The following is a 22,197-nucleotide window of genomic DNA, read 5'->3' on the forward strand; positions in this document are numbered from 1 at the left end:
TATCGATCGACTGCAGTCGTTAGAATGCACGTGACCGAGCCGGTACTCTTAATAAAGCAGAATATACGTGTGCCTAGCGGATAGTTACGGCTAAAACCGGGATAATCCAATAATTATCCAACACGCGACGATTGTCCAGGTTTTTTATCATTCGGCCTGCGGAATTCGCAGCTCGGTTATGACACCATTTTAAAATCGAAAGACTTTTTCCCTGCGGTGACAAGTGGACTAATGGAATTACCGACCCCTTTAAAATATAAAAAAGCTTTCGCATTATAGATCGAAGCTAATAAAGCTCTTCCCAGTCAGAAATTAAATCCTACTTTCAATCGCTTTCAAGAGAAAGAGGAATATATTATATTTCTCTATATCTGCGACAAAGATACTTATCAATAAGAATAAATCATATGAAAGGTATCCTAGTAACTCCATCTGTATCGATCAGAAATACTTGTGATAGTGCCGATCAACTTCATCGAGCAGTATCTGGTATTGGTAACACAGTAATATTATCGTAAACGAATTTTGAAGTTCCTGCCCTATAGAAAATGTTAAATGTGATTTATGTACTTATTTTTCTTGTGTAGACTTAGACGTGTACTTATTTTTCGTTTGTAGACATGGAGAATTTGTTCGTAGTCTTCGACTAAGCCCTTTTCTCTCGAGAAGTAAAAACGACAGAGCTTTCTTATCAAACCTACAAACAGTAGAATGCGCCTATTTTCGCACGACAGAAACATGGCCGATACGTGACCGTGTTATGCCATGGAGACACCAGCTGGACAACATTGTAGCGACTTGCGACATGCGCCGCAATTATCCTCTCGCCGTCTCATTTGCGATTGTAATTAAGATCAGCCACGGCTGTGGACGCGGACGCATTCGAGCGTGCACCGATCGGGTCGCGATTGCTCCGGTTGCGGCGCTAACCGCGCTTTCGTTGCGGCGCTAACGCGACTAACAGCTTCTCACCCGTCGAAGCGCTGCCTCTTTTCATCCTTCTCTCGCTTTCTCTCGTGAAACGGGCAAGATCCAATAAATAGAAGATAAAATTTTCGTACGACTTCGAAAGGGTCGTGATTAATCGCGATTCGATTGCTTGTAAGAGGGGGGAGAATCGAGCGAGAGAAGGTTCGCGGCGTTATCGGCGACGATCGTGTAATTACAGGCTCCAGCGGTGTCTACACGTCGAAAATTATTCTGCCGGTCGAGTTGAATAGAAGTTATCGTCGGAGAACAGGCTTCGGGAAAATCGACTCGGATTATTGCCACAGGATATAATTAAATCCGTTCAACTAGTTCTGTCAGTTTCCGGTTTTTCCATTCGCGAGGAATTCTTCAACGAAGGGAAAGGGGACGCAGATGGAATCCGTAAAGTTTGACCGGTCGGGTACTCGCGAGAAAACGCGTAGGAGTAGCAGGCGGTGCGGCTCTGGTAATTACAGGACGACTGGTTATTATAAGTACACGTGTTGATGGTGTGCGTCGGTGAACCGGCCGGTGATCTGGGTTGCGTTATCAGGAAATACCGTGTTGCAAGAAAATCTGTTGCCGGTGCCGTTAGAACTAGTTTTTAACAAACCACAAGCGAGTCAGCCTAAGCTTTTCCTATGAGATCGCCGCCGGTCTATGCGTTAATACGAACCAATCGACGTTTAATAAATTTTGGTCTGCTTGCCGATAGCGTGCCGCACACACCGGCCAGAATTCGCCTCGTTTGTCATTTTATCTTTCGATTAACATTCTTTTCCCTTATCGCCAGTCGGCTACGTAATTCTAAGCAATTATGTATCTACTCTCACTGCACCTAGAAAAAGTATCGAACAACAGCGACGCGAATAACATTCTCCACCGTGCTAGATCTATTTTGACAGTGTGCAATTCAAGGCTGGTATACTTTCTCGGCTCGCTGAGAAATATACGCAACAGCGAGCGAGAGCTCGAGAGTCGCAGCATTTTTGGCAATTAAATGGAAATACGGTGAAATTCTATTATAGGAACTTGGTCTATTTCAATCAAATTTTAGTTAATATCCGATTAAACGATTTCTGTTGATGGAATCCAATCGTCTGGTCGCGAATTACCATTATATAAAACGAAAAGTCGTATTACCATTATATGAAATCCATCAATTTATCGTCTGACAAATTTACTTAAATGGTGTTTTAGAAGAACATAGAAGAGGCAAGAGAATATATACAATTAAATAAAAATAAAAAAGAAAGAGGAAAATGCAATTGAAGATTGCGTAGTCACGTCCATCACAGACAATCACGTAACGCCACCTCAAAAATACGATTTGCCCTTCGAATTTTCCTTCTCGAGTTTCTCAAGCAACTCACTCGCAAACTTCTTCGCGATAATCTTCTAGTAGTTCTGACGGGTCACGTAGTTACCTAAGGTAGAAGCTTTGCGTGACTTCAACCCCTCTTGCACCCTCGTATATTCCCCTCGATGAATATACACCGTGTAGAATCCATCTCGCTGCAGAAAGGGCCGTCCACGAAAGCGTAAATCGTTCAGGCACAAGATTTTCGTACAAACCTCGACACGCACGCCGGATAAAGAGCCAGGAAGATGCAGCACGGGGGACCTCGAGGAGCGGGGGCTGGTTTCCGCCTCGGTAACCACATGTTGCAACTTTCCAGCGCCTTTGTTGCACCTTTGATTTCCAGTCACGACCCATAAGACGCAGATCCATGTTTTTTCTTGCCCTTTCATCTTCGTTCTGCTCCTTTATCGACTTATCTGGTCTTCTTCTTCTACCAAGCATACATTACGCGGTTCGTAGCGAGCAATTACAGGAGGAATCAAACCGAGGCGAGTACGTGCGACGCTTACTAGCGGCGAGACGCGCGACTGATCTCTTATTGCGCCGGCAATCAACGTAATGAGCTGGACGTGCGTACCGACACACGGTCGATCCTGCCACACAACGTTGCATAAGGTTGTAATAGTATGGTGGTTGGTTTCGTGAGCCAAAGGAAAGCCGTAGGCCCCCGGCTGGCGTGCGGATGATGAGCCGATATATTTTATTGATGGACCAGATGATCTGGTCGACGGGCCGACTTAGGGGTGAGCTTGAGAATTTGCGTGAGCATTGAATCGGACAGCTGACTTAGCGTGTGCAGAGGCAGAGAGTTTTGGAAATTACGAGACATTTGTTGCAAGTGTGCACTTGGCAAAGATTAATAAAATACGTGGACAGTCGATGATCGATCAGATGGACAAATCGCAATATTTAACGAGACCATCTTTAGCACTAATTATACTTGAAACATATAATTTTATATGTGGTAACATAAAATTTTTTGTTTAAGACGACTATACAGTATGGATAGTGTATGTTTGTAATAACTGTTTTGTAACTTAATCTATGTACATTTTCCATATTTTTACATAAATAGTCAATTTTTCAACGAGAGACAGAGATATTTTAACCGTTTAAAACCGTGAAATGCGAACGACATTAGAATCTCGAAACTTTATTACGTAGTTATGGCGCTATAGTAGAAGGACATTTCCCTGATCTTACCTGGCAATCACAGCGGAAGTAAATTCCTTAAGATAGCCAGGTAATTTTCCAGCGAAGCGTAGGGATATTTTAATCGTTCAGAATTCCTAAGCAATCAACCGTGGAGTGACGAAATACCAGCGACTTTCGAATCTCGAAGCTTTATTAACCCTTCGTCGGTGACTCGAGCAATGTTTCAACCCTGAATATTTTTCCTTGGAAATTTTATTCCTCTTAAAAAGACTTTCAAATATTTCGCTTAATAAATAACCACGTAATTTAGTAGACAAATTAACTAAGAATCCAGAATTCGTACAAGTTTTTAAAGAACTTAGAACGCCAAAAAGTCAACTTTTAACGTAAACATTCCGCTTTACATACTGCGGATTAATTTACTTAAATTTGTTACTGTAAACGAAATTGTCCCAACTGTTTTCGCCTTAATTTTACCAACTCGTTATGAAATTTTATCTATTGCTCCTTTGTAAAAGCATAATAAACTACTGAAGGAAATTACTTTTGTACGACTTTCGTTAATCAAATTACTTAAGATAATTGGGCAATCTCCCGAACGAGGATTAAGAATATTTTAATCGTTCGAAACTCTCGAACACCCCGCTGAAAGCTGGTGATACAAGAACGACGTTAAATCCCGCGTAGCGCGTTTGTTCGATGGTAAATCGGCGAGGCAACGCTCGTCCCGGCACGATACCGCGAGGATTAAGCTGCGGCCGAGATCCATCGAGCAGGTGAGCCTCTAAAACCAACGACGTCAAGTAGGGAGGCAGAGCGAGAGCATGGCTTGCTTTTAGGGCTAACGACGCGCCCGTAAAGCGAGAACGATGAAAATGGAGAGTAGAAACGTGCGTCTAAGCCTGGAATGCAGCATAAGTGCACGAGGAGGGAAGCCCCTCTTCTCCTTCTCTCTCCATCTCTCTTTCTCTCTGCATCGCGGCTTTAGGTTGGGTTGGGTTGGAACCGGGCAGAGGAAACGTCGACGATTTGACTTTGCAGTGTGCCGCGCACAGCATCCTCTTTTTCGATGTGTTTAACTTGTAGGATAGCATGCATAAGCGAGAGGGTAGAATTAGATGGGGGAAAAAGATGGTTGAACACTTCTGTCTGGATGTAACAAGGATAAAACGGGATGCGTAGGAAAGAGACAGAGAGAGGACCAGTAAAAGTGACGAGGGTATGATGTTCGCTTTAATATCCACCAGCAGGTATATATTCTCACTTGCTCTGCTCGTATCTTCTTCTCTTTCTCTCGTGTTCGTTTTGCTCTCTCGCTTTTCATAGTTCGTTCGATTCTCTATCTTCTGCTCGCGAACGGAACCGCTGCTAGAGTATCGATACTATGAACAGAGAACAGCTCATGGGAAACTCTAGCAATGGCTGGCTCGTTGAAAAAAGGAAGGGAAAAGAAAGAGGCAGATAAATTTTCCAGGACTTATGTAGAGTGCTCGATGAAGTCGAAAAGTCAATAGAGGGAGGAGAATTCGTCTGCCTTTACACGGTGTTGCTTGATCCCGGGAACACACTGATGCGGAAAGCATGACATGCGAAATTCGCCCGCCCTCCGATGGACAACGTAACGAAACGAATTACGCGGAGGGAACTCGTGTTCCTTGAAATCTCTGTCAGCGATTGTACAGTGTTCTCTTAAGAGAAACAGGAAAAATAAACGATATGGTAGACTACCTCTTAATGTAAACTTTCTTTTTAATTTCGTTACGAATCGCTCCAAGTATTTACGAGTATTCTGTGGCTACGGAAAATACTTGAATATTCCGTTACTTTTCAATAAAGTGGCTTCTTATCAAGTTCCATGTACATTACATTCTCAGAATATCAAACTTTTATAGCTATATGAAAGTATTACTAAATTTAATAAATTTAATACTCTTTTAGACATAATTAATTTAACGTCACGATAAATACAATGATATAATCCTTGTATGTAGTAGTGTGTTTTAATATTTATAAATGAGTAGATTTCCCTATAAAAAGTTTCCTCTATTCAGATTTCTCGAGTTACATATTTCGGCGTCTGCATCGCTTCACAGTCTCGTACAGCCAGATTGTGAAATATTCTATTCGTCTTTGAAAAAAGATCCTATGAATCTGTGAATCTCTAACTTCTTAAACGAACAATCATTTGTTGACCGATATATCCAAAAATAATCGATCAATATAATAAAAAGTAAATCTAATTCTACGAAAATTATCGTTTAAAAATGAATCCAAGAAATATAATATCATTTACGATAAATTGTCACGAACATCGAATAACTACTATTCAATCGTCATCCAGCTGAATAAAAATAAAGCGGAATCTCCTATACGAAGTAAAAGACTCCACGTAAAATTCCAAGAAGAATAATCGTGCAATAAAACGTCGTGCTCGTAAACGACGTAAATGATCGCGCACTGCGGGCTAAGAAAATATAACGGACGAATAAATGGCGGCTGGTAGATCCCTGGCGTCGTCACAGTTTCTTTGTCGAGCGACCATGCGCGTCGTGCAGCATTTCCAAGTCCTCGCATTAGGATTAGGCACGCTGCACACACCCGAAAAACCGTACGAGCTGCCCTCGTATTCGTATAAATGTTGTATCCGCAGGGTTTTAGTGTGCGTAGGGTAACAGGCATAGGAGGAGGCTGCGGGTCCCGCGAGATTATGTTCGTGCTGGTTATTGCTTTTATTGTTTTTCGCTGGACTAGACCGGCGAGAGAAGGCGGACCGGTGATCTTGTATCTTAGCAGGATCTACGTGCATTTTCACTTAGCGAGTTACACGATACCGGATACCGTTGATGTACCTCGCCAGCTTGGATCATTAGTACCAACTGTTAGAGAGAATCCGCAAGTACCATACCTCTCTTGAGCCTAGCAGTATTTTCATTTTTCTTTTTCCATGTTCGTTCCGTTTCGATGGGTTTAGAATTGTAAAGGGAGAAAAAGGCAGAGTCAACTGTACAGAATTGTTCTTCTTTTTTTTTCTTTTTTCGCCATCGATTCTTTATGTTCGACATCCTGACCGATACCTTCGATGATGAAACAGTGGAACAGTGTTCGACGAAGAAATCCAGGCGAGAGAAAGATGCACCACTGCACCGTCGAGTCGATCGAGGTTGATTCGCGAATTTAAAGGTGATTAATGCTTTAATGCTAGCCGGGACTTAAGATCTTAAGTAGTTTCTTTTATTTCCGAGATTACTCAGACGGGATAGGTGGTAGGGCGGTTCGATTAACAAGTTTCTTTGGCTGTCGTCTTTCGCTCGATGAACATTTTCGCTGTCTGTCCGTGGTATACTTCCCTTGCGAAGGTATTACTTACGAAAAAGAAGAGATGACGTTATCTTATCCACGATCTCGCGTTGTGGATCTTGAGTCCCATAATGCAATTGAAAATTTACCATTCCGATCTAATCCCGTCACTGTGTGAGGATTAAAAGCACCAACGCACCGATCGAACGACGAAAAAATCGATCTCTGTGTATTAAGACTTTGATGGGCTTTCCAGGAAAGGTCGAACGGGAGGGCCACGCTGCACGAGGGTCGCGATGAACTACAATTAGTGAATCTGTGCGTACCTCCGAGATCGGCGATCGTCGTAAGTAAATTCTATTCGCGACTCTGGAAGCTTTAATACTAAACGTAAGATAATTAAACGAATGAAAGAGGCTTTTTTTTGAAAAAAAGAGAAAAGAAAAGGTCTTCCGCTGCACAAGAATCACTCGAACGCTTTTATCAACTTTCTCTTGGCACGTTTTTCTCCTTTTCGCTTTTTTCTCTGATTGCACTTGGACGCACGAGGGGTTGACTCACTTGGTCAGCAGACTGGCAAAACCAACCGCAAAACAATACTCACAGGCTGCACGCACAAGAAAACACGCCGGAATAATGGCACCGCCTTAATTCGTTTCGGGGAAGAGAATCGACGAGACTAGGGACGCGCGAGTCGCGACAATGGTACTAACGAGGTCCCTAAACGCCCGAAAAAGAAAGCGTTAATTCCGACCTTTCAAGTGTAAATTCCTAACCGCGCTCTCGTTTCCACTGTCGAGAAACGTTGCCAGGTATTACGCGTACCACGCGTTCTTTCATCTTTCGTTCGTTTCGCTTAACCTTCGCTGAGAACCGTCGGGGAAGAAAAATATACATTTGGTATACCATTGAAAAAGAACGAAACTTATTTGGTCGCTGTTAACAACGATGATTTGTCAACGGAATATTTTATTTCGGCAATTCGAAAAAGCAGAAATCATGATTTCTTGTTGGACGTTTGGGGTGTTGGTATTCGGCAGCTGCACATTGTCGTTGCAACGATGCTGCACGATTCAACCACACATGCATTAGTGCAATGATGGTTGGTCCTGAGAGTGAGGAGAGGAGGAATATTGTTGAAGCGGCGGAGGGGGGGGGGAAGGATCAGGGAAGGGAAAGGATCTCTTTGTCCTCACCGTGATCCATGCGGCAGCATTGACCTGCTGCCCCACTGGCGTAGACACCTGTCCCTTGCTTATCAAACGCTTCTACCAAACTCAATACAATTCGAACATGTCATTTTTTTATAGCTTTTTCAAAAAAAAAAAAAAAAAAGGAAGGAATCTAGAGAAAAAACGAATTAAAAATAAAATAGAATAAACATAAGATAAATACTTCATAAACATTGTACAACTAGTATTCTCAAAAAAAAAAATTTTTTTTTCAGATCATTCCTTTCTTTGTCGCAATGAAAAATAAAACAGTAAAAGTCGAATATCTCACAGATTCGTGAAATATTTACCAAATATCTAAGATCGTTTACTAAAATTGAAAGTCGCGGAAGGCGGAGAGGTCAAACTCGCAAAGTTCAATTAAATAATTCACGGTGTGTTCCACGCCACTGGATGACTTATTTCTCTCGCGATACGCAAAAGGCCCGTCTGAACTGGCGAACTGGCCCTTGTAGCCCTGCTGCGCTGCGGTTAACTTCTGCCAAGAGGCCCCCGGACCTCGGGCATTGTTGCAGCACCAGTTTTTGACAGGTACTATAGGCTGCGTGGTGCGTGTGCCCACCTACGTACGCTCCACGGATTAACGTCTAGAGAATCAGAATGAAAGAGAGACGGAGATAAAACGATAGAGTCGAAACGGTGCGCGAACGATCACAAAACAGGCTCACGTGAAAACAGGTCCTTCGACTTGACTCATTGGTATTTTATTATCGACTTTGAACGTCGACCCAGAAGACGTTCCAGTCGACTATTAAGTCCGGGATGATAAGTCTCACGCACAGTCGTTCTACCGTTAATAGTCACTTACTTTCGGTCAGATTCTTATAGAACCTGTTCCATGGAACTCGTCCAATGGCTATCGAATTTCAAACGCGCGTCTACATAGTCTACTTGCTGGATTATCGAACCTTCGTGGGTTAGTCTTTCTCTTCGTAGATACACAGTATATAATATAGGATCGTAGAAAAGTCTCGCACCATTTGCGTTAATGGTCTTCTAATCGTAATGAAACATACTTTTACTCGATCGCCGGTCTGTAGGTTATAATAATTTCTTTACTTAGAAATTCTCTAGTTTTTGAAATGTCTGTTCATCGAGAACTGTAATCGATCTACCTGAAGTTGGTTTGCCTTCGTTCACTTTTAACTTTGCTATTGTAGAAGGGTAGCCTAGTTAACCAGTTTTGTGTTTAACCAGTTAACAAATTCCTAAGAAAGTATTGAAACAATTAAAGTACCGCCAAGTATCCTCTTTATTCTTTCATTAAAGCGGAACATTTTTACTTGATAGATGATACGTGATTTTTGTCTGTCCTTCTACATATTTCATTATAAAGAATTTTATCTATCTATCGTCTATCGATCGTCTTGTATCTATCGTCCAGACCGCAAAGGGACTGACCCTTTCACCTGAGACAAAAATCGAAATGATAGAGGACGTGAGGTGCACATACCCTCTGAATATGCTTGAAGAGGGTCAGGTGAAACTCTTTTGACGATCAGACTCGCCAGCCTCTTCGAAGGGAGCATTTATCCTCGAATGAGATACACAGGTCGGGGTAGCCCTAACCTGACCTAACTCTTGACCATCCCCACGGGTGAGCACGCAAATGACTAGAAAGCCTGGACGATTCTCTTCCATCACGTTGGCAAGTGTAACAATCGTCAAATTTTCGATCCTTCTGAAAGAGAGATAATATTTCCATAGACACAAATAGCCTTCCATTGTTCAGAATAGAAAAATCGTCCTAACGATTTCTCCTTAAAAGTCCGTTCAAAGTTAAACCTACCTTAAAACGGAATAGCTAAATAGTCGCTTTCTATTGTTATAAATCTTAAAATCTCTAAAAATAACGCGGCTGTACCTGGAACACATCAACTCTGGTCACAGTAGAAGCTAAATTCTCGATTTAAGATAACTTGAAATTTCTTGACGAGGGACGAGACGTCGATTTATCAAAGCAACTTTTCTATCAGATCGCTGGAAATTTATGCGCTCATACGTCAACTCTCAGCCACTATTTGCATACGGTTCGTGCATAGAATTCCTTTAATAACTTATTTTCAATACAATAATATTCAACTGTACGCGTTAGTTGCTATATGCAAGATCAGGTGGCTATTGTTCGATCGATGAAAATTAATTCTGATCAACGACGTATTCGTATCTGAGCTCAACACGACGACAATTAGAAAGGTTCGATCTCTGAGTTTTCAGATATTTATAGAATTCGTAAACGAATTCATAAACTATAGTTTGCTTGTAAACGAATGGTTTTTTACTCCACACATACCAAATACCCTAAATTTTTCATGCGAAGGACTTAACCAATCCCGATAAAGATTCTAACGATGCAACCACGCTCGGATCATCGTTTTTTTGACGTCGCCACTAATGAACCCCCGAGATAACTTCCAATCCTTCGAGATAGCTCGACATCCCTGGAAGAGGGATAACAAGTCAATTAATCGAGGCGACTTTTCCACCAGATCTTTCCATCCAGCAGATCTCAGAAAAATTCAATTTTAGAATCTTGAATTCTAAAATTCAATTTTAGAAATGAACGATTCACCCCGGAAGTATAAGTAATCATCAAAAATTTCAGCACTTAAAGGAGTTACCCAATCGCTCTAAAAATTCTAAGGATACAATCCTGCTTGGATCACCGTTTTTTCGATGTAGCCGCTGATGAATTCCAGAGCTACCTTCCAACCATCGGAAGCTTCGCTAACGCAACCTTAGTAACCAATAGCGTTGTCGGTCGCTCTAACGACCCCTCTTCCACTTCCACTACTGGTGAACCAGTAGGCCACAAACTGAGGAAGGCCCGAAAATACCCACGAAGCGTAAAACACGGCTTCCTCTAATACACCTGAGCTTGTGTACAGTCTACCTTCGTTTATGGTTTATGGGATAGGTGCAAGTGTGTACTATATTTTCGTAAGGACTGAGGCTGGTTGGCGTAAACTAAGGCGGCGTTTCCTTTGTGCCGCGCTGGAAGCTAGTTTCGGTTGGATGATGCGGTTCGATTCACAATGCCATCGCTAATGTCCACTTTCAGCCTCCCTCGCAGGCCCTTCACAACTATCGGGCTGTTTTAGTGCTTTATGACAGCCATAATATCGCCTTTCCCGTATACCAGGTAGAACAGAGCCCCGAACAGGCTGTAATGATCCGCAGCAGCATTGTGAATAGCTGGGCTTGCCGTAATTGTTCCTAGTTATCATGTTGTGTACTTTTGTTGAATTCTCTATATTTAGAAATTTGTCTGATAAGGACCTGTGGGCAATTTAAGAAGGTATTTTCTACACTTTGTTTAACAATTTTTTATCCTTGTGTCCTCGTGGAAATATCGAGAAATTTACTTATGATTCCTGTTCTTCGTAGTTAAATATCGCAAATGAATGTTTTGCGAAAATATTACACATCACACGAAATTCTACATAAGTATAGACATAAATTGGAAAATCATTTTGGATCATCGTGTTTTGGAATTATAAATTTAGAGAAATTTTATGAAACAATTACATGTGTATAAGGCACAAGATTTTAAACAAAATGTGAATTTTGAAACTTCGATATTTAATATCTGTGAAATATTTTATCACGGAAACATAGTGCTCGTATAAGAAACAAGAGAAACTATCGATTCTTACCTTCTTTGCATTTGATATGCGATAAGCTTCCAAATATCAAAAATTTAGAGAAGCATTCTCCCAGTGACTCTTGGAAAGTTTGATCTTTGTAATTGACTTCCTAACGAATCGATAGTAATGCAACGCGTGTCTTCGTTAGAACGAAATGGAAAGCAAAAAAATAATTCGCGAATGTAATTATCGAGACGGAGAGCGACGTGGAAAAAAGTGGCTACGCGAAAACATCGGTGCATTGAGTCGCATAATGAAGCTGCTTCGATCTGAGTTTCCGGTCGGACGGTGAACGCCGCGAAACGCTCTTTGGGTGGTCTCTCATTACGGCGGTTCCTTCAATGATTTCTTAGCACATTCGGCCAGGAACATATGGCTTCTGACCGTTGAATCGGGATGACTGGCCGCACAGAGGGCAGTATTGTAGCAGTTGGAGTGATTTTTCATGGGAATCATTCCCATAAAAAAGACCGAACCTTCTACTGCCTGACTAAATACTGTTATACAGGGTGTTTCCCAAATCGTGGTACAATCAGAAATGAGATAATTCCTTATGTAAAAGTAGGTCAGAAATATAGAACGAATTATTTTCACATGCAGCTCCGTTTTCGAGAAAATCGAGTTTGAATATTCCTTAAGTACACGTGCACTCGACTAATACTATATATGGACTGTGTGTATGATATGTAGGGGCACAGAATGTAAAAGAATTGGAAAATATAGTACGCAGTATGAAATGTGAGACGTACATTTGCTTTTTATTTACGATGAACCTTTATCGCGACTCAGAATCAAGATGAAACTATAATCATGTTTTAAAACGATTATTTTCATTACAATCAATTATCAATACGGGTTAATAATTGACCTAGATGTTTCATCGTTTAAAACCGTAACTCTGATGACTGTGAGACAAATTGAATGTACTCTAACGATTAGCGATTAAGAATGAGAAATTCACGGCCTATTAATATAAATGAAATAATACCCCAAATGCCTCAATATTTCTATTTCAAGTTGTTAAAACACGAAACGAATTTGATAAGTGGACGCGCGTTGTATAATCCATAAACAAGTATCAAAGCTTTGGACGTTATAACGAGCACTTTATTTCAGCCATTTCGTATCTTCTATGTCTATTACGTGTACTTTTGACCATTTAAATTTCCCATAAACGCATAAACGCGATACAAGAACCCGCCATTTAAAACAATTATTTCTACATCAAACTATATTCAATCACGCCAACTTGCAACCCCCAGTTCTCTCGCTTTCGTAAACCAACGATCGTTGAAATACCGGTCATTTGCACGCTAATAAACGCGGCGGTAAAGACAGTAAGAACACCTCGCTCCATAATTCCAAACTGCCGTTCTCCCTGCGCAATCTAGCCGCAGAATCGAAGTTGTACGGTTCGCGAGGGACGAAGAAATAAACGAAGTAATTGTCGGTGAAGAAAGGAAACGATACGGACGAAGAGTGGACGTTGAAGAAATGGGGGAAGATGGGAGAGGAGGCTGGTAATTATCATTTCTTGTACAAGCCGCCGGTGTGGGTATAGTCACGGATATAGGCGGTTTTGCAACATTCGGTCCCTCATTGTGGCGTGGTTCCTCTCCTTCTGCCTTCCTCTAATCCTCACTATCTCTTTCTTCCACTTGTATCGTTTCCTTGCTCCTTCTCGCCGTACGTTCGTTCGTTCTTTCTTCTTTTCACAGTCGCACCCGCGCGCGCATCCCGCGTTCTAAAACAAAACGAAACGCTGCACGGGCCTCTCAAGGATAACGACTATGAGGCCTAGCTGAGGCGGCAGCCATATTGCCGACAATTGAAACCGTTGCACTGGCTCTCTTTTCGGTATACCTGCAGCTGCACCAAGCTGGTCCGCGCTTGTATCACGCACGCCATAACGCGCAGATGCTCGTCGCCCGGGCCAATTAATGCCAACTCACGCACGCTCTCTACCCGGAAAAAGGGAATTACGAGTAATTAGATTAATACTGAAAAATAGACCGTGTCCCCATCCCAATACTTCTTCATTCGAAGTAATCTTGATTGGCGAATCGATTCCTTTATCGCCAAGGAATTTAGAATTTCGTGCAGCTGCGCCTTGTGTCTTTTGTTAGGATTTCTTATATGTAAATATTTCTAAGGCAATGATTTCGTGGAACAATATATAACGTACGAATTCAGAAGTATAATAGAACTCTGTTTGTATCAACTTCATTTATTCGAACGAAATTCGAACGATTAAGCGATGGTTCATGGTTCATGGTGGTCATGATGGTTAAATCTACTCGTTAGAATGCGAGCTTCCATTATACGAACGAAAACTTGTATTTTTTATTGTATAATTACAATTGACTAAAAGTTATGCACAGTTGCAATGTCTATAAAGATTCCATAAAATTATAAACTGGTCATATTGATTACTCTGGTATTACCCAGTATGAATGAAAACGATTATTGAGGTAAGACCTCATCCTAATGGCATATACTTACATTAAATGCTTACAATTTTTAACATTAACAAATTTCAAACGCTCGACAGGTAATAGATAATAGATAAAGACAGACATATAAACGGAATTGTATTGTATAACTTCTTCTTTAGATCTAAAGATCGTTATCGTGAAACAAGAAATACTCAAAATGCAGTGTATATTCTATCCACTAGAAATACATGGTTAACAGACCACGTTTACACTCGTAGCCGGACAAAGAATGCATTTGGCGCATTACGACCGGACTTTTTGAGGCGGGTGGGGTGGGTAACCCGACGCCGGTGGTGGCGGTGCAAGTTCAGCACCAACGCTGTAAACCATATGGTAAAGTGGGGAACGTTTCTTTGTGTGACTCATAAACGTGTACTGGTGTACGCGAGTCCGTAACCTCTACACAATGATCGCTAGAAAGTCGAAAAGTCGACTCGAATCCGAGTGGAACGATCGAGGCAACGTACGACGAAGAGTAGGGGGCTAGAAAATCGTCGTGGTCCCCCTCGCGGTTCGAATTCTGTGAGAGTAGGGTCGAAGGAGGCCCGAAGCAATTAAACGAATCGAACGCTGATTACGCGGCTGGTTTAGAGTCGTATAAATCGTCGATTTAAATCGTCGAAATTTTTACGACCGCCTGTCATAACGGTAGCCCGTGTTTTCTACACGTGTTCCCGAACCCGAAACATAAAAATCGTTCTGTAGCGAATAAATGTAAATCGTCGGCCGGCTATAGAATTTTTCGGCTATAGGTCTAAACTATACAGTCGGAGAAACGAATACGAACGGAATGGCGTCGATGGTAATGCAACTTCGACACCCGACGAATGGCGGCACATTGGTATAGAGGAGGGGAGAGGAGTCAGTTCGCCGAATCTAAAGGACTCTTGGCAGGCTAGCAGGGCCCAAAAGTCGTCCTACACGGTCAGGATCCAATCTCATTTGGTACTAGCATGCCTTCGCTCACTCACCTCCGAGCCTCGGATTACTGGCTCCTTTTTGGTCTCTCTCTCTCTATCTCTCTCTTTCTCTCACTCGCTGCCTTTTTTCTACTCTCGTCCTCTTCATAGCCGATTCCCTCGAAAACGCTATCCCCACCTCGTCGTAGATCATTATCGCCAGACATTCCGAGTTGTATCCGCGGTGCAAATGCAACGTAACCGGGAGAATGGCCATCGCAGATTTTGGACGGTGGTCCTTGATGTCTCTTGAGATTTTGAGAGGACGCTTGAGAGACAATTGTTTTTTATCCCAGCTGGTGGGGAATTTTTGATAAAAATAGGCTGGGGAAGGAAAATTGTACCGCTGATTCGTTGCATTTCTCCTCTTTTTTATAATAAATAATGCGACAGTTCATCTGTGACGCAAATGTAATGTAATTAGAAGAAGGTCCTTGATGATATCTCTTAATATTTTTGAGGATACTTGGTAAACAATTTTTGTCCGCTTCAACAGGTACAGAATTCTTAATTAAAAGTTGGAGATACATGGTGTCGGTGATTTATCGTATTACCTTTCTTCCTAATAAATAACAGATTTATTTTTATTGCGAAATGTCTTGTGTCAAGTCTACGTCAAATGATGAGAGATTAAGTGTATAAAGATCACGTCAGAAGACGCCCTTTTCTTTACAATTCCAGCTGGTAAGAAGTTTCTCATTTGTGCTGCTTTTAAAAGTGCAGTGAATTCGAAGGTTCGAATCGTGCACGGGAACATAGCTGCGTCGGGTATCACGGGGCGGAATAAAAAAACGATCTATTTATCATGACACCCGCGATCGTAAAGAAAGGTCTTTCGGGGATACTCCACGAAGGATGTCTGATTCATCAGCTTCATTCATCAACGTCGGCCGCTTCTGTTTCTTTCATTTCTTTGAAACCTAACACGCTTCTAGTGTACGTGCATCATGCAAAAGTGTGAGCATGACCGGTTCACCGTCGTCCCTGAGCTCTGGGGCTTGCCTTATGATTAAACAGATCATTAGAGGGATGACTCCTAATTCTTTCTTCCTTTTATCGATATGGATCATTCTGATATCCGATCATTAGCCGACCAGCAAGTCCCACCCTCGGACCAAATTGCTTCATTCTTCAAAATCCATCATTCGAAATACGAACGTACCCATCCTTATCCACTTCCATACCTATAAACCGTCGTCGTCTCTTTCCTCGTCATTCTGTCCAGTGTATAGACCAGTGAATTTCAACCTTTTTCATCTCATGGCACGCGTAAACTAATTACTAAAATTCTACGGTGAACAAAACAATGTGTTATTACATTCGGTTCGAGAGAAGGCATTTACACTGTAGGGCTATTGTCGTGTTGGCTGCTATCATTTCTTTAGTCGATGATCTAAGAGAAAAGGAGTCAGAAACTAGGAGATAGTTAGGTATTGCATGTTTCGAAAGTTCTTGCACTTCAGTGTGTGTTGTAGCACACTTGGTAATCGCTGATCTGTACCGACGAGTTATGATAGTCGAGAGGATATCGTAGTGAGTTATCCGACGATAACTCGTCCAGCTCCGTGAGATTCGCCGCGATTCAATACGGTGGCCGACTGGTATCGACCGGGTATCTCCACTAATTGGGATTTCGCGGGTTCCCTGGTTGGCGAAGAGTCGGAGGGGAGGGAAAAAACGCGAAGCAAAACCCGGAGGAGGGCGTGGGTCCCAACATGGTATGACGCGATAATGCGGTACGGGGCCACGTTCAGCTGAATAGGGGAGGGGGGCAGAACCAGGGGAAAAGAAGAAGAAGACGACGAAAGAAAAGGAGGAAGAAGCGAGAAGAAGGAAGAAGCCCGAAAAAGGAGGGGGACAAGGAGGGTGGGGCCTGCCGCACTGACCTTGACTAGGCCCGAAGTTGAGGTGGGTTGAGGTGCTGCCGGGCCCTCCTGTCCACCTTCTCCGCTTCTCTATCTCTCTTTTTCGTTCGGCTCTTTTTCCCTCTCTCTCGCTTCGATCCGAAGAGGATACTCCCGTCTTGCCGCACTATGGCAGGCCCCACCGGGCCTGGCCCTGTAGTTCTGCATTCGCAGACTCCTCCATCAAGGACATCACAAAAAGTACATTAGACGAAAACACGTTGCCATTATACCGCGGCAAGCACCGCGAGAGAGGAGAGAACGAAAACGCTACGTCTGCTTGGTAAGGCTTTAAGGCCGGTGCGCGGAGCGCACAGCCGAAAACAGCCAGCACCGTCGCCCCGCCGTTTCGGCCCTCGCAACACCATGAAAAAAGCCCACGGCCATCTCCCCCTGTCTTGCTCTACGACTACGCCAATCTTTAGGCCGGGCTCGAGACCCCGACGAATTTTCTCCAATTTTTGTTTCGACTATTCCTGGAGGTCTCATTAGGGATCGTCGAATTATGGTATCTTAATATCTTGGAATCGATACTGTTGCATTTGAAATTGATGGTGATTGGTGGCACGTCGTGGTTACTCATGAGTCATGAAATGGAATTAGTGTACAGTAGTGGATCGTCTGTTGATTGTACGATTAGTTTTGGAATCATTTAGAAGTGGCAGTGTTTGATTCAAAAGTCGTAATGTTCGACAAAAACACCGTATTTGGGCCGTGGAATAAAATTAAGGTTCTTACAGTGAATGATCTGTTGATATACTTTATGAGGAACATTTGGAAGTTTCTTTTTAATATTCTTGATGATGTAGAATCGCTGTTGCTCGGTTTGAAATTGATAGTGTTTCACAAAAGCAAGCCGTAGTTCTCAGTTGATGAATTGAATTAGAACGCGATGAATCATACGTTGACAAATTCTGTTAGAGATTTCGTGCATAATATGCAAGAATTGGACTACTTTTTCTTCAACTGTTCCCATTACCATAGTGTAGAAATTTCGAACGGTAGCAGGATGATTGGAAATAATTTCTTCGGCACGAACAACACGCCAGGCCTAAGGAGCGATGGTAAAGTTTCAAGTGCCATTGTCGAATGCATTCACGTCAGCCTCGTGACACACGAGTTACTCTTAGCAGTGGGATTGAATTTTTAGCACGTCCCCCTTGAATTCGCGCGAATGCCAAAAATAAGAAGGCGATGAAACGCGCCTTAACTGCCGCCTTTATTTCTGGCCCTCGTGGTGCACCTTACCGTTCCCTCTTTCTTATAGCCTCTCCTCTTCTCTCCTTGTCTCTCAAGATCAAGGTCAACTCTCCGGAGATGACTCGACTCTTTAAACGATGTACCTTTTCTTCGTTACTCCTTGTTCATCGACGAACGCCATCGCCGTTTCCGATCTACCAAGCGATCTTACCGAATCGTGTCTGCTCCGGTTAGAAAGTTTGTCACGCCATTCAACGAACCAAGTGCTTCGTTAGAAGGATTAGATATCAGAAAAAGTGAAATAAATCATGGAAAAATGTCGGCGCGTGCACCGGTTGCGACGTCGTTCACGCGTGTTGCATGAAACATCGAGTTTCCGTGTAATTATCATCGTTACGCGATCCACGCGATATATTTTGTCATTCGGACGGCTAGCGCAGCCACGGTTTGTCGCACCATAAATCGTATCTCCGCAAACGAGCAAGAAGCGAGCGCGAGTTCTTACAATTCCGTCGCGAGAGGTCGACGCGGCTCTTTACAAGCCGCCTTCCACCGCCTAGGAAAGGATAAACCACACGAGCCAATTCCAATGAGGCGAAATACCACGCGCTACCGGCCACGATAATTCTGACTCGCTTTCTCTCGCGCTGTGACCATTAAAACTCGCCAGCGACTCCGTTCTACGGATTCACCGCACCCGCGCTACTTTAGTGAACCTTTCGGTGAATTTATTATACCGACTTCACGCTCACCACAGCGTGTTTCTACAGTACACGCACGTACACACCTACCGCTGTTGATCTTTCTTCTTTCTCACGTTGACGTCTAAATACCTTGAGCCAATAATAAAACACTAGCTTAAAGGAAGCGCCTGTTTTATGAAACTCCTTGGTACACGGTAAAAACGATTAGCAGCGCCCTCTACGCGGATGACTTTTGTCGCTCGTTAAAACCTTAGTACGTGTTACTCGGAGAGACGCTATTCGATTTATTGCCTTTCTTGTATTTAACGAATAATTGGCACGCGTTTCTTTTTTCTTGGTAGTTTAACGAAGGATGTAAATTAGCAAGGACATCGAGGGCGTTATCTATGTATAGATTTTACGCGATAAAGAAGAGAACTTTCGATCGGCATAAATGTCAGTATGTTATAGAGCATTGAATTATGAAAAATACTTGACGGTAGACGTAAGTACGAATGGTTCTATAAACGGGGAGCGAATTACCGGCCTGTGTTCGTGGCAACGCGTGACGTCTGTGAAAAGATTGTTCAAGTTGTTCTCGGCTTTCACTAAAGTCCCGAAACTGTTGCGGTAACACCGACCGAATATAATTACGTCGCTCATTAAAATTTAACGCGAATAACGCGTAAGGTCTTTTAGGTTTAAATGTCACGTGTTTTATAGAAATATAGAAAAAAATAACGTAAAACTAATAATAGAATGAATAAAATATTGAAAACGGTGGTGGTTAGCTCTGAACTAGATGTTGGATTATAGATGACGTGCAATAATTTGTGTTAGATTTTTACGTTGATGATTAGAATTAAGCTAGTATAATAAATGCAAAGTGGTACATATATACGTTCATGTGTTCTGTCTCAATAAGAGACGATAATTATACAAGTTTTTGATAATTATACAAGCACTTATCTTTTTTAGATCCGTTATTTTGCCAGGTCCAAAAATTTCTTATGTAATAGTACACTCGTATGCTAGCAATTCTCATACGAAATTACATACATTCAACGATCACCAAACAGTAAGAATACAACATTTCTCATAATATTCTACTAAACAATCAGCATACAGAAACGTTGTTCCCGTACGAACGAATATTTCCAGTTAATTACCACGTCTTACGGAGCCCTGTGTAACACCACGGAACCCCATGGCGACCGCTGATCCCTCATTGGCGAGGTTTCTCGCGCGTTAAAGTTAATTTCGTGGCTGTCCAGGGCTTCGGTAATGGAACCAGTCTTACCCGTGGACTTTTTCATCCGTCGAAGATAAAGCCGGACGTAAGTGATTCCTCCGCGATTCTGCCGCGTGAAGGAACGTTTTAATTGCGTTATTTAAGGGCGACACGGTGAACCGTGCTAGCAGGAAACAACGTGCAAACGGGTTTCCATGTACGGTGTGCCGGGCGTTTACTTACACACTGTCAACGTGACTCGCGGCCGATTCGTTTCGTGAAAGTCGATTCGCGTTCGCGCGCGCGTGGAACGCGCAGAGGTGCCTTTAAAACACCCACGTGCTCTTATGGTGTGGCTATGTGGTGGTTTGGATACGCGCCAACGTCAAAGCCCAGGACCTGTTTCGTTTTGCGGAGAACCCGATCGTTCGCGATATGCGGGCATCTAGGGCTCTGTGAAATCGTTACGATATTTATGGCGCGCGATAATCGATACCCCCGCTTTCAGCAGAAAGTTGTTAACTAGTTGGAAAATAATGGCCACCTTAAAAAGCATATCGTTACCTGATATATTTGCCTCGTACAAGTTTACGCTTCTGTCACGAGATAGCTGTTTATCTTTATCGCGGCTATAGGTTTATTATCGTCCCGACTGGCAGAGTCGCACATAGGGACTGTAAATCGTAAGTTTAATCGGTGCAAAACTATCTGTACTCGCGATATTTCCACGTAGAAAGGATGCATCCTTCTTCATTAAGAAATTGAGGAAAAATTTGGAGATATTGCATTTTTATAGAATTACCTGCAGCCACTTGCACGACTCAACTATACAGATTCATGAAAACATTCAAACACTTGCAGACACCTTTTATAAATATATTAGAATTATTAGATTAGATTGTAATAAAATATTATTATCAGTATATTGAGTACACTTTTATGCAGTTTTTCTAAATTTGCAGGTTCATAAACGCACGAATTGCGCATAATATAATTGCACATAAAATTGGAAAAATATGTGAACGTATTTGTAATGATATTTAGTAGGTAAAGCTAAGGTAAATGTTTATCTAGGATCCATTCTTCAAATTATATTCATAAAAGTATGAATTTGCATAAATAATCTCGCTCTAATTATGTATATTATAGGAAACATTTCGAAATTTCATTAGCAATATTACGAGACATAATTGTATTGGTAATATTAAACAGATCCATTAGTAAACATGTATGGAAATATATATAAAATTACACACTTGCTAAAAGTACATATTTCGTAAAGCTTAGAATATTCATCAGGTAGCCATATTCAAAGTATGATCGAATATGTTAGAAATACCATGAACTTCTTTAACAACTTAATATATTTTCGAAAACGTAGCTTAGTGAATGTTTTATGAGCAACGAAAATGAAAACCTGTATAAGTAGATATCGAGGAATTTCAAGAGAAACTCGTAGCTTCGTAATCGAGAAATAACTTTATCGATATGCGAGGAAACGACTTTTTAAGCGAATTTTTCGGAATATATGTACATACTTGTTCCCTCGATTTTACGATTGGCAATATACGGTAATGCGTAGTAAGAAAAATTTCGAAGGTGGAGATATTTTATTAGCAAATGGTCGACGATTTCGTTGATGGAACAGAATTACGATTATTATGTTGATCGTAGGTGGACGAATGAAGCGATTTCCGAATCGATGAAAACTACCTCCGTTGACGTGCGATAGAGTGGAAGTGTTCGTCGATTTTGTAAATAGGATTGATAAAACGCGTCGTCATTCTTGATAGTAGGATGACTTTGCTGGAGTCATTGCTAATGCCATCGCGTATACGCTTATTTGAAACGATGTACGCAAATCAAGACATTTAAACGTCGTCGTTAAAACGAACAGACTTCTATATTATTCTGGATGTTATTTCAAGTATCTGTAGAATCTTGTAAGCAAATTAAGCGATTGATTAATTTATTTATTAGCTTCCATAACCTCTTCGAATCTTTATCTTCGTTGGAAAATGTTTCAAACTTTTGTTGTAAAAAGGTCTCGCTTAACACGCTA

At 41.9% G+C, this 22,197-nt stretch overlaps 1 protein-coding gene across 12 annotated transcripts in view; it reads left to right on the plus strand.

The window, feature by feature from the left end:
- The window catches only part of LOC117216378 (voltage-dependent L-type calcium channel subunit beta-2), a 93,727-nt gene that overhangs the window by 25,914 nt on the left and 45,616 nt on the right, over positions 1–22,197 (plus strand). For 9 of the 12 annotated variants that reach the window (XR_004489363.1, XR_004489362.1, XM_033463038.1 and 6 more), the window contains exon 3: positions 7,041–7,130. The exons of the other annotated variants lie outside the window; for them this stretch is intronic. Coding sequence is in view for 7 of the 9 variants with exons in the window: in XM_033463038.1 (XP_033318929.1) it covers positions 7,041–7,130 (90 nt within the window). In the remaining 2 variants the exon portion in view is untranslated. The remainder of the gene's footprint in view (positions 1–7,040; positions 7,131–22,197) is intronic. 12 annotated transcript variants of the gene reach the window in all.

This window comes from Bombus bifarius, unplaced genomic scaffold, assembly GCF_011952205.1.
Source record: "Bombus bifarius isolate JDL3187 unplaced genomic scaffold, Bbif_JDL3187 scf7180000010271, whole genome shotgun sequence".
NCBI lineage: Eukaryota > Metazoa > Arthropoda > Insecta > Hymenoptera > Apidae > Bombus > Bombus bifarius.